Raw genomic sequence first — 15,710 nt, 5'->3', positions numbered from 1 at the left:
GCTAGGCTGGGTGCGGAATGAAGACTGCCACTGCCATAAAGACAACACAGGTGCGGGAGGTGGTGCAGTGGGAAAGCTTTGGACTCTCAAGCAGGAGGTCCCGAGTTCGATCCCTGGCAGCACATGTGCCAGAGTGATGTCTGGTTCTTTTTCTCTCCTCCTGTCTTTCTCATAAATAAAAAAATCTTAAAAAAAAAAAAAAAAAAGACAACACAGAGTGCAAAAGGGACTTCCACATTTACAAGGTGCCTGGGGCAAGAGCCACACTAGCCGCCAAAGAGAGGGAAGCACAGATGAGATGCAGATCCAGAACCTTGAACCAGCCAAGAGGAACCCTATAACTTACTATCAGAATCCCAAACACAGAGCAGAGCATAACATCTTACAACAGACCTAAGGTGATGCATAAAAAGCCCGATCAGAAGATTTCTCCTATGACTCAAAGCATCTGGAGATATTGGGAGAGGGGCAGTCTTGATTTTGTCATGTATTTGGGTAATGCTACAACTCTTAAGATAGAAGATATGTTCTAGAATTCAGAACAGGACCTGGAGATGAGAAAAACCTAGAAAGTAGCAAGGAGTTTGCTTGGAACTTAAAAGTGTCTGGGTGTGTGTGTGTGGGGGGGGTACAGCAAGATGCATGCTGGGAACTGAGAATTTACTGGCATAAGGACTGAGCTGGCAAAGGGGGGCAGGGATGTTCTGAAAATGAGGACATTTTGAGGCTGAAGTCTCCAGAAGAGGAGAGAGCCTAGAATCTGCTTAGAATGCTGAAGTGGCAGATGGAGGAGAGAACCCACAATCCACCAGGAGACAAGTTCTAAAATTAAGGTCACACTAGGAAAAGAAGGACCGAGAAGGTGGGAAGGAATGGACTTAGATCCTAGAATCTGCGGAAGGGGTAAGATAGAACACATGGGGTGGGGGGGGCATCCTCTAGGTTCAAGAGTGTAGAATCAGAACTTTATTTTTTTATTATTATTTTTTAATTCAACTTTATTTTTTAAATATTTATTGATTTATTTATTCACTTTTGTTGCCCTTGTTGTTTTACTGTTGTAGTTATTATTATTATTGATGTCGTTATTGCTGAATAGGACAGAGAAATGGAGAGAGGAGGGGAAGACAGAGAGGGGGAGAGAAAGACAGACACCTGCAGACCTGCTTCACCACCTGTGAAGCGACTCCCCTGCAGGTGGGGAGCCGGGGGCTCGAACCGGGATTGTTACTCCGGTCCTTGTGCTTTGCGCCATCTGCGCTTAACCCACTGCGCTACAGCCTGACTCCCTCAACTTTATTTTTAAATTTTTTTTATATTTATTTTCCCTTTTGTTGACCTTTTCATTGTTGTTCTAGTTATTGTTGTTGTTATTGATGTCATCATTGTTGGATAGGACAGAGAAATGGAGAGAGGAGGGGAAGACCGAAAGGGGGAGGGCGGAGATAGACACCTGCAGACCTACTTCACCGCCTGTGAAGCCACTCCCCTGCAGGCGGGGAGCCAGGGGCTCGAACCAGGATCCATATACTGGTCCTTGTGCTTTGCGCCACGTGCGCTTAACCCACTGCGCTACCGCCCGACTCCCCAGATGGAACTTTAAATAGGGATATACATTCTAAAATTGGTAGTGTGATGTGGAGGAAGGCTATAACATATCATTAAAACACACACAATTCTATAACCTCAGATGCATTCAGGTAGAGAATAGCATCTAGTGGTCTGGGAGGCGGCGCAGTGGATAAAGCACTGGATTCTCAAGCATGAGGTCCTGAGTTCCATCCCCTGCAGCACATGTACCAGAGTGCTGTCTGGTTCTTTTTCTCTCTTCTATCTTTGTCATTAATAAATAAATAAAATAATTAAAGAAAAAGAATAGCATCTAGAATGCACCTAAAAATAAAATCTCTGCAGAGAATAAGGATCCATGTCAAGGAAAAAGAAAAAAAAAAAAAAGAGAGAGCATGACAAAGGAGGTGATGGGATCGGGATTTGGTCTGGGAGCACTATCTAGATTCGCCTATAGGGAAATCTCCACCTAGAACTTCATGTCTAGCCTGGACCCCAGAGCATTCCGTGGGTGAAGATGGAGCAGCAGTGATGGCCGGCTTTAGAGCTTAGCAGGAAGCTATGGCACGGAGCTCTGTGAGGGCAGCTGCTTCACTGCAAATGTGCGTTCTAGATCACTTGATGAGAACACAGACACCCCTAAGGCAAGGAGTGGACACTGGGTTCATGGGTCCAAGAGAGTGTGCTCAGAGATGGGACAGCATGAGCGGGGTCTGACAGGAGGCAATGGGATCCCAGAAACATCTCAAGCAGCTGGGTCTCTGGGAAGGAAGCAGAGCAACTAAGTGTCTGAGGTGCGATGGGGATGAGGCAGGCACCAGAGGTATGAAGTTGGTGGGAAGAGGTCATGGATTCATGAGGGACTGGAGTCCCTAGGAGTAAAAACTAAGCAGAGAAAGCAGAGTCGAGCTGGGGCCCTGGACTCCCCGAAATACTTGTGGAGGTAAAGGACAGGGCAGATGGATTCTGGAATGGCCAGTGGGCAGTACAGACAGGGGAATCGGAACCCCGGGGGTCCCTGAGAACATGCAGGACTGGGGGCAAGGCACCCAGGGAGCCAGGGAGGTAGAAACAGTAGAACTGCATTAAGAATTGTATTCTGAATCCCAGAAAGGAGGGAGTCATGGCGCCTGAATTCCTAAGGGGGCCGATGCTGGGGTGCCATGAGACTAGGCATATTTGTCTGAGGGGCGTGTGTGTGTGTGTGTGTGTGTGTGTGTGTGTGTTGTGTGTGTGTGTGTGTTGGGGGGGGCAGGTGGTGAACTGGCTCCTGACAGCTGTAAAGGCTGGGGAACTGGCTGCATTGGGTGCTTTAGCCAGACACGGCGCCCTGAGCAGGTGGAAGCTAGGTACCCCAATGGCCAAGGTCCCCAAGGTGGACCCAAGCAGAAGCAATCGGAAGCCTTGACTCTTCATGAAGGGAATGGGCTCTGGGAGACCTGGGGTGTCTGGATGGAGCTTGGCCAGCGGAACCCTGAGGCCCCCGGGTCAGGCCGGGTCGGGTCGGGTATTCCCTGGTCAAAGGCGCGGCGCTGGGGGGGGGGGAGGGGGATCCCCGCGCCTCCTGCGCCCCCTCCCCGGCGGCGGCGGCAACATAGGAGACGGGGAAGGCGAGGCTGCCGAGAGCGCTGACCATGGACAGCTCCAGAGCGGGCCTGCGTCCAAGACGGCCGCCCAGCCGGCCTGCACCGAGGAGGGACCAGCGGCCGATCCGGGCTGGACATGGGCAGCCGGGGTGCACGAATCGGGGATGGGGGCTCTGCGGGAGCCACGGGGAGGGGGTGGGGGCGGCCGGCCCTCGCCCGGGGAGTATGACCAGCCGGGGCGGTGTCAGCGGCTCCGGAGCCGAGGATCTAGGACGGGGGGGGGGGGGGGGGGGGGCAGGGGTCCCCTGGGCAATCCGGGCTCCAGGGCCCTGTAGGAGGCGCAAGGCGGCAGGACGCCTGGGATTCCGGGGTTCGGTTGGGGACTCTGAGCACCGGGAGGGGCACGCCGGGGTTGTCTGGGGTTAGGCTGTGAAATCGACGTTCTGGGCACCCCGGGGAAGAGGAAGGGATGCCGGGGAGGCGGAGGGGAGGTGCTCGGCGAGGGGTCCCCGGACTGGGCGCTGCCTGGCGGCTGGGGCCCGGCTCTTACCTGGTCCGCGGCGGCTGCGGGCGGAGCTGGGCTGCAGGAGGGACGCGGGGTGGGGGGTGGGGGGGCCGGGCGGGGCCCCTGGCGGCGGCCGGGGCCCGGCTCTGTGGCTCCCGAACCCTGTCTCCGCCGCTCGCGCGGGCTCCGCGTCGCTCGCTCCGGCTGGGGCGCTGGGGACCCCCCTCCCCCTCACGGCCTCGCCGCGCTCTACCCCCTAAAGCACCCCCCTGTCCCTGTCACCGCTCAGCCTCCCCCCGCGAGGCCGCAGCCGCCGGATCCAGGGGTGCCCACCAGCGCCCCCCAAAATCCCACTATTTCCCCCCCTAAAAAAAAAAAAATTCTCCTCCCCCCCCCACCAGCTCTGGGGCAGTCGTGGCCCCTTTAACAGAAGACTGACAGACGGCGCCGAGCAGCCAATGGGAGGTTGGGTCCGCGCCGGCCGGCAACTAGACCCCGCCTCCGCACGGGCCGGGCGGGGCCGCGCGGGCGGAGGGCGGGAGGCGGTGCTCGGGGCGCGCGGGCCAATCGGCGCGCGGCGTGCGGCGGCTGGGGCGGAGGGCGGAGCCCGGCAGGAGGATGATGTCACCGGGAGCGAGAGGCGCTCAGCGCGATCCCGGAGCGCGGAGACTCCCGAGCGGCCGGCGGCGAGGGCTGGGCAGCAGCGGCGGGGCGGCGGGGCGGCGGGAGCCCCTCATGCTGCACACCCTGCGCCCACGTCGGGAACTGCATGCGCGCCCCACCTCCTCCGCCCACGGCGGTGCGGCAGCCCGGCTCCCCCGGCGGACCCCAGATGGTTCGCCCCGCCCCCGCGGGGGCCGCCCACCCGCCCTGCGGCGTCCAGACCCCCAGCCCCGCGGGCCTCGAGGGTCGCCCCTGCCCTCTAACCCAGGTAGGGGCCGGGGGCGTCGTCTTCAGCCTCCCCCTTACTGGGCCCCAGCCTCCGCCTTCCACCCCGGGAGAGTCCCAGAAGGGGCTCCTCTCCTCCACACCCCTGCAACCCCATCTCAAGGCATGCTTCACCCAGGGTGAGGACAGACACACAGACACTCAGTAAGGGTCAAAGGTCTTTAAATAAGGGGCCGGTGCCAATAAATACTGTACAGGGTAGGAGGGGGTTGAGGGTGAGGGTCTGGATCTGTGGTTTCAGCCTCGAGACTCCAAGGACCTGCAAGGAAGGTGAAAAAAGGGAGCCAGACTCAGAGGAGGCTCAGTCAGGGCTGGGGTCCAGCGCCCAGGAAGTGGGCTGCGCCATCCTGGAGAGGGTGGGTTCGGATCTGGGGGGCGGGAGGGAGCTAGCAGTTGCCCGAAGGGTTAGAAGGCCTGGCTTAGGGTTAAAACCTGGGTCATGGGAGTCGGGTGATAGCGCAGCGGGTTAAGCGCAAGGATCCGGGTTCGAGCCCCCGGCTCCCCACCTGCAGGGGAGTCGCTTCACAGGCGGTGAAGCAGGTCTGCAGGTGTCTGTCTTTCTCTCCCCCTCTGCCTTCCCCTCCTCTCTCCATTTCTCTCTGTCCTGTCCAACAACGACGACATCAATAATAACTACAATAAAACAAGGACAACGAAAGGGAATAAATAAATAAAAAACTAGGTCATCCTCCAAGTTTCTGAATCCCCATGGCGAGGACTCAGGGCCGGGGGGTGGGGTGGGGGGGATGGGTGGCCACCCACGTCACCCACGCTGGTGTGGGAGTCTGGAGGTGGGGAAAGGGTGGAGGTCCCGGGGCCCCTGTGGCCAAGGGCTCACGAGTAGCTCTGGTGTTGCTGGCGCCTGCGGGCGGAGCGCATCTTCTCGAAGCGGGCCTCCATCTCCTCCAGCACGCGGGGTGTGTAGCGCACCACCAGCTTCACCGAGCCCTGGGCCGCCTTCAGCAGCTCCACTGCCTTCTCGTGCTGCTCGCCCTCCACGCTCTGCAGGGCAACAGGAGCACAGGCAGCCTCGCCTGGGGCCCACGGCTCTCCCCCTGCCCCCGTGCCCAGCCCCAAAACAGGACCAATCCCTGGAGCTTGGCAGCAGCCTCCGGAAGCCAAGGTCTCTTGGGAGAGTCAGCACGGCTGAAGCTCCCAGGTCCCCCCATAGGTCTGTAGTCACTAAGCCAACATTCTAGGCCCAGCTCCGTCCCTTCCCTCACCAGGCCAGCCCTCCTGCCCTAATTCCCAACCCCTCCAGCCCCTTTTTTGGCCAAGATTTATTTACTAACTGAGGTAGGGAGAGGCACCAGAGCATCACTCTGACAGTGCTAGAAGTCAGGACCTCATGATTCCAACACTTTATTTATTCACTGGGCCACCTGTTGAGACAAGATTCTCTTCCTTGCTTGCACGGTTCCGATCCCAGGTCAAGCCTTGTCATTTCCTCACTGAACTCCCCAAGCCTCCCTGGTTTCTGTGCTCCAGTCTCTCACTTCTATTCATCCTCCCGTCCTGAGAAGTCAGGGACAGGACTCAGCGATAGCATCCCAGGCACTGGGTTTGATCCCCAGCACAAAAAGCAAACAAACTGAGAGTCCCAGAGGGGTCTCCAAGCTGAACTGCTCTCACCCTTGAGACAAAGTTCCATGTTCTCAGGCTGGCTCCACCCGCCTGTCTAGCTGCCCTCAACTACCCTCAGCACTCTCTCTTTTACTTTTTATTTTTATTTTTATTTTTACCAGAGCACTGCTCAGCTCTAGTCTATGGTTGTGTGGGGGATTCAACCTGGGACTTTGGAGCCTCAGGCATGAGAGTCTCTTTGCATCATCATTATGCTGTCTACCCATTTCATTATTATTATTTGCCTCCAGAGTTATTGCTGGGGCTCAGTGCCAGCCCTACAAATCCAATGTTCCTGAAGACCACTTTTTCATTTTTTTTAAATTTTAACAGGATAGGACAGAGAGAAATTGAGAGAGGAGGGGGAGATAGAGAGGCGGAAAGACACCTGCAGACCTGCTTCACCGCCTGTGGGGAGCTGGAGGCTCAAACAGGGATTCGTGAGCTGGTCCTTGCCCTTCGTACTATGTGCATTTAACCCAGGGCGTCACCAGCTGACCGACCCCACATTTTCTTTATTTTTCTTTATTTTTTTGCCTCCAGGGATATTTCTGGGGCTCGGTGCCTGCAATATGAATACACTTCCCCTTGATTGTTGTTGTTATTGCTATCATTATCGTTGACCAGGACAGAGAGAAATCTAGAGGAGGGAAAGACAGAAGGGGAGAGAAAGACAGACACCTGCAGACCTGCTTCACTGCTTGTGAAGCGCCCCCCCCTACGGCCCCCCCCCCCCCCCCGCAAGTGGGGAGCCGGAGGTTTGAACTGAGATCCTTACGCTGGTCCTTGCACTTTGCACCATGTGCGCTTAATCTGCTGTGCTACTGCCCGGCCCCCCACATTTTCTTTTTTACCAGAGCACTGAATAGCTCTGGCTTATGGTATCGCCTGGAATTCAATCTGGGGCCTCAGAGACTAAAGCACGAAGGTCTTTTTGCAGAACCATGGTGCTGTCTCCCTAGCCCTACTTATTTTTGTGAGGGAGAGACCAGTCAGTCAGCTCTGGTATACGGGAAGGATGGGGGCCTGGGCCCTCAGGCTTCAAGTCCTGTGCCCCACTGCCGTGTCAGGCAAACATAGCAATTCAATAACCGGCATGGCCCAGGTCTCCAGCCAAAAGGCAAGCCCTTTCTCTTCCGCTTAGAGCAATGCAGAATGACAGCCCCCGCCTCCAACACCCCAGACAGTAAGTAACACCCTTCTCCACCTTGTCCTGGCGCCCTCTGACACCCCGCAATGCTTCGTGAGTTTTCCATAGTTCTCCCCTCGAAGAGCACTGTTTGAGTCAGAGGCATCAGGCCTCACTGGAGGGGAGTCCTGTGTCTCTACTCCCACAGCCGCAGCACCTGCTCTCCGGGACTGCAGCAGCCCCCAGCACAGGGCCGGACACAGACGGGGCTCAGTGTCGCTGAATGATGTGGGCACCACCTCGGACACCCCGGGTCCCCGCCCTGCCTCAGCCCCCACCCCACCGCCACTTACCACACCGTTCACTGACAGAAGCTGGTCCCCACGCTTGAGGCCTCCTTGGCGGTCGGCCACGCCCCCCGGGATGACTCGGGAGATGTAGATGGGCGAGTTCTGCTCCTTGCCCCCCATAATGTTGAAGCCCAGGCCCTCATCCGTCTTGGGCAGCTCCACCACCCTGGGATGTGCGTGGCCCTCGCTCGCTGTGAAGGCGGCCACCGTGGCCTGAGAGAGAGAGAGAGAGCGAGGGGGTGTTGAGGGCCCCTTCGCAGTGGGCACAGGCACTGGGGGTGAAGGCTTGAGGCCAGGGAGAGGGGCTCAGTCAGGTGACTTCTCCTAAGCTCAGGGTGCCTGCTGGAACTCAGGTCAAGAGAGCTTTGTAGGGGCCGGGCGTTGGCGCACCTGGTTAAGCACACACATTACAGTGTGCCAAGGACCAGAGTTCAAGCCCCTGATCCCCACCTGCAGGGGCATAGCTTCACGAGGGGCGAAGCAGGGCTGCATCTGTCTTTGTCTCTTCCCCCTCTCCCCTCTCTCTTTTAATATTTCTATTTACTTTTACTATTGGAGGCAGAGAAATTGAGAGGGGAGGGGGAGGTAGAGATAGGGAAGGAGACAGGGAGACACCTGCAGCCCTGCTCGTGAATCTTCCCCCCTGCAGGTGGAGACGGGGGGCTTGAACCTGGGTCCTTGCGCACTGTCATATGTGTGCTTAACCAGGTGTACCACCACCTGACCCTCTCTTTCCCTCTCCTTTCAATTTCTGTTTGTCTCTGTCCAATAATAAATAAATAAAAAGATTAAAAAGAAAAGCAAGCAAGCTCTGTGATGACCTTGTGTCCCCTCGCCATATATTAAACCTGGGACTTTAGAGCCTCAGGCAGGAAAGGTTTTGCATCACCGTTATTATTACTGTTTTCTTTCTTTTATTTTAATGAGCGAGAGAGAGCAGAGCCCTGCTCAGCTGTGGCTGATGGTGCGGCTGGGCATGGAACCTGCCCAGAGCCTCAGGCAGGAAGCCTTTTTGCACAAACAGGGCGCTGTTTCCCTGGCGCTCCTTCATGCCCGCTTTAAATGCTTCTGAGTCTCCATTTGGTGTAATTTTGTGGCTTATTCAGCACTCAGCAGTCTCGGTTTTTCTTTTTCTTTTGTAATGATTTACTATTTATGTACTGACTTTAGTGAGACAAAGAGAGAGGCCGGAGTGCTGCCCGGCACTGGCATCGACAGTGCCGGGACTGAACCTGGGAGCTCCTAGCCTTAGCGGCGAGTCTGGTGTGCTAGCTCCCTGAGCCTTCATCTTGCTGTCTGTTTGTTTGTTTGCATTCACTGTGGTCTCCCCTTTCTAGAATGAATGTTTCAGATAGAGACATGGATGGAAATCATGGCGCTGAAGGTCCCGCTGTGCGGGGAGCCGGGTTCACCCCAGAATCATGGGCCTCTTAGCCTTCCCCAGCCCCACTCCCCGGAGTTAGCACTGGGCCTCAGCACTGCACAGCACCACCATTCCTTACGCCGGTCCTTAACCCGCTGTGCTACCGCCCAACTCCCTGCACCATTATTCCTAATGGCCTTTTTTTTTTTTTTTAAGATGGTGAGACAGAACTAGAGATGGAGTGAGGAGGAGAAGCACCTGCAGTTCTATTCCACGGCTCTTGCAGGTGGGAACCGAGGGCTTGAACCTTTGAACCTGTGTCTTCTGGCATGGTAGCGTGTGCTCTACTGATAAAACCACCACCTAGCCTTACTTTTTCTTTTCTAGAGTTTTTTTTTTAAGTTCTATTTATTTATTTATGAGAATGTGAAGGGGGGGGAAGAGAGAGAACCAGAGCGAGAGGGGTCAAACTTGGGACCTGACATTGGACAGTCCAACGCTTTTATTCATGGTGCCATTTCCTGACTGCTAATTTTTTTTTTAAATATTTATTTATTTATTTATTCTTTTGTTGCCCTTGTTGTGGTTATTGTTGTTGTTGTTGATGTCATTCATTGTTGGATAGGACAGAGAGAAATGGAGAGAGATGGAGAAGACAGAGAGGAGGAGAGAAAGACAGACACCTGCAGACCTGCTTCACCGCCTGGGAAGCGACTCCCCTGCAGGTGGGGAGCCGGGGGCTCGAACCAGTATTCTTATGATGGTCCTTGTGCTTTGCGCCACCTGCGCTTAACCCTCTGTGCCACCGCCCGACTCCCCTGACTGCTAATTTTGCTTTTTATCTTTGCTTGTTTGTTTTTAGGTTTTATTATGGAGAGAGAAAAATTGAGAGAAAGGGTGAGGTAGAGACACCTGCAAGACTGCTTCACCACTTGTGAAACATCCCCCCTGCAGGTGGGGACTGGAGGCTCGAACCCGGGTCCTTGTGCACTGTAGCATGTGCGCTCAGCCAGGTGCGCCACCACCCGGCCCCTCATCTTGCTTTTTAACACAGAAAGAAACAAGACTTGGAAGGAGGTGGGAGCCTCCAGGAGGCAAGCAGAAACAGCACCGAGAGGCTGGGGGACGGCTCAGTGGGTAGAGCCAGGAACTCCCCGCGGAGCACCATGAACTGCCCGAGCTCCATGGGTGGCTGTGCTTTGACGTCTCTCCCGTCTACTCGTCTTTGTCTAAACATATGGAATGAAAACGAGGCGTGGGAGGCCACTTGACCGGCACACACTTGTGCAGAGTCCTCGTTTCATTGCCCAGTGCCACATGAATAAAACGTAGAAAAAGAGAGGAGAAGGGAGTGTCGACAAATTCAGTAAGATATCAGTGCGCAGGCGGTCGGGCGGTGGCGCAGCGGGGTAAGCGCACGTGGCTCCCCACCTGCAGGGGAGTCGCTTCACAGGAGGTGGAGCAGGTCTGCAGGTGTCTGTCTTTCTCTTTCCGTCTTTGTCTCCCCCTCCTCTTAATTTCTCTCTGTCTTATCTAATAAAAAAAGGGAGGGTTGGGCGGTGGCGCAGTGGGTTAAGCGCATGTGGCGCAAAGCGCAAGGACTGAAAAAGAAAAAGATATCAGTGCGTGACGCCTCCTTTCCTGTACTGAGTTTTAGGTCATCTTCCAACTCGACGTGAGGCACGAATGGCCGTGCTGTTGGCTTAGGTTTAAGATGGGAGGAGGCTTTTTTTTTTTTTTGCCTCCAGGGTTATTGCTGGGGGCTCGGTGCCTGCACCATGAATCCACCGCTCCTGGAGGCCATTGTTTCCCTTTTGTTGCCCTGTTTTTTTTTTTATAGTTGTTGTGGTTATTATTGTTGCCACTGATATCGCTGCTGTTGGATAGGACAGAGAGAAGTGGAGAGAGATGGGGAAGACAGAGAGGGGGAGAGAAAGACAGACACCTGCAGACCTGCTTCACCACTTGTGAAGCGACTCCCCTGCAGGTGGGGAGCCGGGGGCTCGAACCGGGATCCTTCTGCCGGTCCTTGCGCTTTGCGCCAGGTGAGCTTAACCCGCCGCGCTACCGCCCGACCCCCACGACCCCCGGAAGGAGGCTTTTAAAGGGAAACAGTTGCGGGGGTGACAGGTGACACACAGTGGATAAAGCGCAGAACTTTCAGCACGAGGTCCCGAGTTCCATCTCTGTCACCGCATGTGGCAGAACGATGCTCTAGTGTTCTCTCTCTCTCTCCTCCTCTCTCATTAATAATTTTTTTGAAGAAGAAAAGAAAAAAATAGTGGGGGTGGAACCCGGATTTGGCAAAAGTCGGGAAGGAGGAAACAGCTGTGACGACACTGGGGAGCTAGCGGGGGCGGTGCGGGGGGCGGGCCCTACCTTGGCCGTGGCGTGGGCCCGGGTCTCGGGGCTGCCCGTGATGTCCAGGGTGTCGTACAGCTGCTCGTACACCTGGGGGAGGTGGCGCGCTCAGCCGCCCGCAGGCCGGCGGAGGGGCCGCCCCCGCGCCCGCCCCCCGCAGCTCCCAGACCCGCAGAGCCGCGCGGGCACCCCGGGGCGGGCGGGGCTCACCTCCCGGACGGCGGAGCAGAAGCGGCTCTGCAGGACTCGCTGGAGGGCCTGCAGCTTCTGCGGGGGCAGCTCCCCGCTGCGCTGGAGCCGCTCGAGCAGCTCCACCGCCCGGGACACGTCTGCGGGGCGGGGGCGGGGCGGGCGCAGAGCCGCGGGGTCAGAGCCGCCGGCGCGCAGCGGGGCTGGGGCGGCACCCCGAGCCCCCCGCACCCGCGCGGGGGCGCCCCTGCCCGCCGACCCTCCCGCGCCCACCCCGCGCCCCGCCCACCCGCCCGCGGGCCCTGCGGGAGAGGCCGGCGCCGGGTCCGGGACGCAGGCCGCGGGCGGGCGGGCGGGCAGGGCTCCCCGCGCTTACCCCGCTCCAGCCCGAGGGGCTCCACCAGCGCAGCCATGTCGGCGCCACCAGCCGCCAGCCTCCCGCTGCCCAGTCGCGGGCGAGGAGGGCGGGGCCGCGCGAGGCCACGCCCCTGGCGCCGGTCGGCGGGGCGGGGCCTATCGCGAAGCCACGCCCCTCCATGGGTCTCGAGGGCGGGGTGCTAGAGGCCACGCCCCCTTAGGGCGGCCCACGCGGGGCGCCTGAGTCCTTCCCTCCGGGTGGGGGCGGGCATCCTGTCGCGTCCCGTCCGCACCTTCTCCTACCTCTATCTGCCCTTCCTGGCACGGCTGTCTCCTCTGTGTCCCCTTACTGCAGTCATCGGATCAAGCTACGTTCAAACTCTGGGGCACTGTGGACGGGGCAGACAGACGCACTGCCCTCCCGCACAACTCAGCCTGGGAGGCAACTAGCGCTGATGAGAAAGGGGGGGCATGATGGTCGCGGGGCGGGCGCGCTCCCTGCCGACAGCGCCAAGTGCTGGGCACCCAGCGAGAGACACGCTGGGGTTTGGGCTTCTTACTCTCAAGAGTGAAACGGCCCAGTCCCAGCGCGAACCCTGGTGGCAACTGGAAAGAAAGTGAAATGGCAAGTGAAGGCGGTTTTCAAGTATTTCTGGCTGACCCGTAGGGGGCGCAGTGGCTCAGTGTCGGACCAAAGAGCATGAGGTCCCTAATTGCATCCTGTCTCCCTCTCTGTCCCCACCTCCACCTCTCTGTTAATAAATATAACTTCTAAAAAGCTAAGTAAAATAAATATAGCTTCCGGTGCCCTTCTCTAGAATGGTCTAAGCTTCCGGTGGATATTTGAATTGGAGGAGCCCTAAGTAGTCCAGGGAACTTCTGGAATAGGTCTGGAGCTTAGAACCACCGCCTGCAACCATCTGACCTCAGCGTGGGTGGGGGGAGGTCCTCCTGGCCTAGTGCACGGCCTTCGGCCTTCGCTTAAAGCCCCCGGTCCCCACCTGCCGGAGAAAGCTTTACAAGTGGGGTATTGCTCTTTCTCCCTCCCTATTTCTCTCACCCTCTATTAAGAAAGGGGGAGATACAAGGGAGTCCTGGTTAAGCTGGCGTGGCGCAAAGCGCAAGAACCTGAGTAAGGATCCCGGCTCGAGTCCCCGGCTCCCCACCTACCTGGGAGTCGCTTCACAGGCGGTGAAGGAGGTCTGCAAGGTGTATTCCTCTCTCCCTCTACCTTCCCCTCCTCTCTCTGTTTCTCTCTGTCCTAACAATGACGACATCAATAAAAACAAGGGCAACAAAAGGGAAAATAAGTAAGAAACAGGGAGATACCATAGGAATTCGTCCCGGAGCCATGAGGTTCCAGGTTAAACCCCAGCACCACCAGTTTAGCAATGCTTTAGTAAAATAAATAGGAAGAATGGTCACTGGGAGTGGTGGAGCTGTATAGGGACCAAGCCCACATTAACCACGGTGACCAATTATTAAAAGGGCAGGGAGGTGGCGCAGTGGATAAAGCATCAGACTCTCAAGCATGAGGTCCTGAGTTCAGGCCCCGGCAGCACGTGTATCAGGGTGATGCCTGGTTCTTTCTCTCTCCTCCTGTTTCTCAATAATAAATAATCTTAAAAAAAAAAAAAAAAAAAAGGCAGGTGATCTGGGAGATGGCACAGTGGGTTTAAAGCATTAGACTCTCAAGCATGTTGAGTCTGATCCCCACAGCACATGTGCCAAAGTGATGCCTGATTCTTTCCCTCTCTCCTACCTTTCGAATATTAAAAAAAAAAAAAAAAAATTAAATGGCAGGGGTAGATAGCATAGTGTTTATGCAAAAAGACTTTCATGCCTGAGGCTCCTGGTCCCAGGCTCAATCCCCCTCATCATCATAAAACAGTTGAGCAAGGCTCTGGCAATATATATATATATATATATATATAATTTAGGAGGGGAAGACAGAGAGAGGGAGAGAAGGATACACACCAGCAGACCTGCTTCACCGCCTGTGAAGCGACTCCCCTGCAGGTGGGGAGCCGGGGGCTTGAACCGGGATCCTTACGCCAGTTCTTGCGCTTTGTGCCACCTGCGCTTAACCCATTGCGCTACTGCCCACTCCCATATTTTTTTTTAAATCAAAATATATTTCAATTTAAAAACCTTGGGCAAAAGGGGCAAGTAAAGCCAAGAAAGGTGTGGCAAGAAAATATAAACTCTATGAGAGAAATCCCCCCAATGGCTAACAATGAGAAGCCAGAAGGCAGACTGGGAGGCTGCAGAGTGGACAGAATGTTGCACTCTCACGCATGATGGACTGAATTCAATCTCTGGCCACAAGTATATGGAGTGACGTTCTTGGGCTCTTTCTCTGAATCATGAATAAGTCTCCTTTGTTTGTTGGATAGGACAGAGAGAAATAGAGAGGAGGGGAAGCCAGAGATGGGGAGAGACACCTGCAGACCTGCTTCACTGCTTGTGAAGCAACTCCCCTGCAGGTGGGGAATGAGGGTCTCAAATCAGGATCCTTATGCCGGTCCTTGTGCTTTGCACCACCTGCACTTAACCTGCCATCGGATATATTCTTTTATGTTAAACTGTTGGATTATTTTAGAAATCTCGCCCCTTTTGTGTCGGACTGCAAATTGAGCTTCCTCCTCTCTAGACCATTTCACAACTAGGACCGAGAATGTATGTCAAAGTTCTGTGACAGTACTGAAGGAAAACAACTCTTGATGTATAGCTTCCAAAAGGGAAAAGCACAAAATAGTAAAAAGACGAAAGACACCCCCCCTTTTTTTTGTACCTCCAAGGTTATTGCTGGATCTCGGTGCCTGCACTACAAATCCACTGCTCCTGGAGGCTATTTTTCCATTTTGTTGCCCTTGTTTTTTATTGTTGTTGTGGTTATTACTGTTGTCGTCATTGTTGGCTAGGACAGAGAGAAATGGAGAGAGGAGGGGAAGACAGAGAGGGGGAGAGAAAGACAGACACCTGCAGACCTGCTTCACTGGCTACGAAGCGACTCCCCTGCAGGTGGGGAGGGGGCTTGAACCAGGCTTTGCATCATGTGCGCTTAACCTGCTGCACTACCTACGGCCTGACTCCCTGCTTTCTTAGTTTTTAAAAATGTCCTGAGGAGAGCAACAAAAGGGAGTAAGTAAATTTTTTTTTTTAATTTTTTTTAATTTATTTTATTTATTTATTCCCTTTGTTGCCCTTGTTGTTTTATTGTTGTAGTTATTATTGTTGTTGTCATTGTTGGATAGGACAGAGAGAAATGGAGAGAGGAGGGGAAGACAGAGAGGAGGAGAGAAAGATAGACACCTGCAGACCTGCTTCACCGCCTGTGAAGCGACTCCCCTGCAGGTGGGGAGCCGGGGGCTTGAACCGGGATCCTTACGCCAGTTCTTGCGCTTTGTGCCACCTGCGCTTAACCCATTGCGCTACTGCCCACTCCCATATTTTTTTTTAAATCAAAATATATTTCAATTTAAAAACCTTGGGCAAAAGGGGCAAGTAAAGCCAAGAAAGGTGTGGCAAGAAAATATAAACTCTATGAGAGAAATCCCCCCAATGGCTAACAATGAGAAGCCAGAAGGCAGACTGGGAGGCTGCAGAGTGGACAGAATGTTGCACTCTCACGCATGATGGACTGAATTCAATCTCTGGCCACAAGTATATGGAGTGACGTTCTTGGGCTCTTTCTCTGAATCATGAATAAGTCTCCTTTGTTTGTTGG

General features: G+C 55.3%; 2 protein-coding genes across 6 annotated transcripts in view; both read right to left on the bottom strand.

The window, feature by feature from the left end:
- The window catches only part of PPFIA3 (PTPRF interacting protein alpha 3), a 44,477-nt gene extending 40,611 nt beyond the window's left edge, over nucleotides 1-3,866 (bottom strand). Inside the window, exon 1 of one of the 3 annotated variants that reach the window (XM_060174124.1) lies at nucleotides 3,706-3,866. The gene's annotated coding sequence lies outside the window, so the exon portion shown is untranslated. The remainder of the gene's footprint in view (nucleotides 1-3,705) is intronic. The other 2 variants (XM_060174123.1, XM_060174125.1) reach the window with 2 other exon arrangements.
- An 887-nt stretch (nucleotides 3,867-4,753) lies between these two features.
- LIN7B (lin-7 homolog B, crumbs cell polarity complex component) lies at nucleotides 4,754-12,266 on the bottom strand. 3 transcript variants are annotated; one of them, XM_060174138.1, is made up of 6 exons: nucleotides 12,000-12,139; nucleotides 11,645-11,763; nucleotides 11,453-11,524; nucleotides 7,714-7,923; nucleotides 5,447-5,610; nucleotides 4,754-4,867 (listed from the first exon to the last, which is right to left on the bottom strand). In XM_060174138.1, the coding sequence occupies exons 1-6, from the start codon at nucleotides 12,034-12,036 to the stop codon at nucleotides 4,846-4,848; spliced, it is 624 nt and encodes a 207-aa protein (XP_060030121.1). In that variant the 5' UTR covers nucleotides 12,037-12,139; the 3' UTR covers nucleotides 4,754-4,845. The 3 variants fall into 3 exon arrangements, 2 of the variants coding, with proteins under 2 accessions (XP_060030121.1, XP_060030120.1); XM_060174137.1 differs by lacking the exon at nucleotides 11,645-11,763 and having other exon boundaries at nucleotides 12,000-12,242; XR_009545220.1 differs by lacking the exons at nucleotides 4,754-4,867; nucleotides 11,645-11,763 and adding an exon at nucleotides 5,991-6,123 and having other exon boundaries at nucleotides 5,477-5,610; nucleotides 12,000-12,266.
- Between the last annotated feature and the right edge of the window lie 3,444 nt (nucleotides 12,267-15,710).

Source organism: Erinaceus europaeus, chromosome 2 (genome assembly GCF_950295315.1).
Source record: "Erinaceus europaeus chromosome 2, mEriEur2.1, whole genome shotgun sequence".
In the NCBI taxonomy this organism is placed as follows: domain Eukaryota; kingdom Metazoa; phylum Chordata; class Mammalia; order Eulipotyphla; family Erinaceidae; genus Erinaceus; species Erinaceus europaeus.
This window is presented reverse-complemented; position numbering and strand designations above follow the sequence as displayed.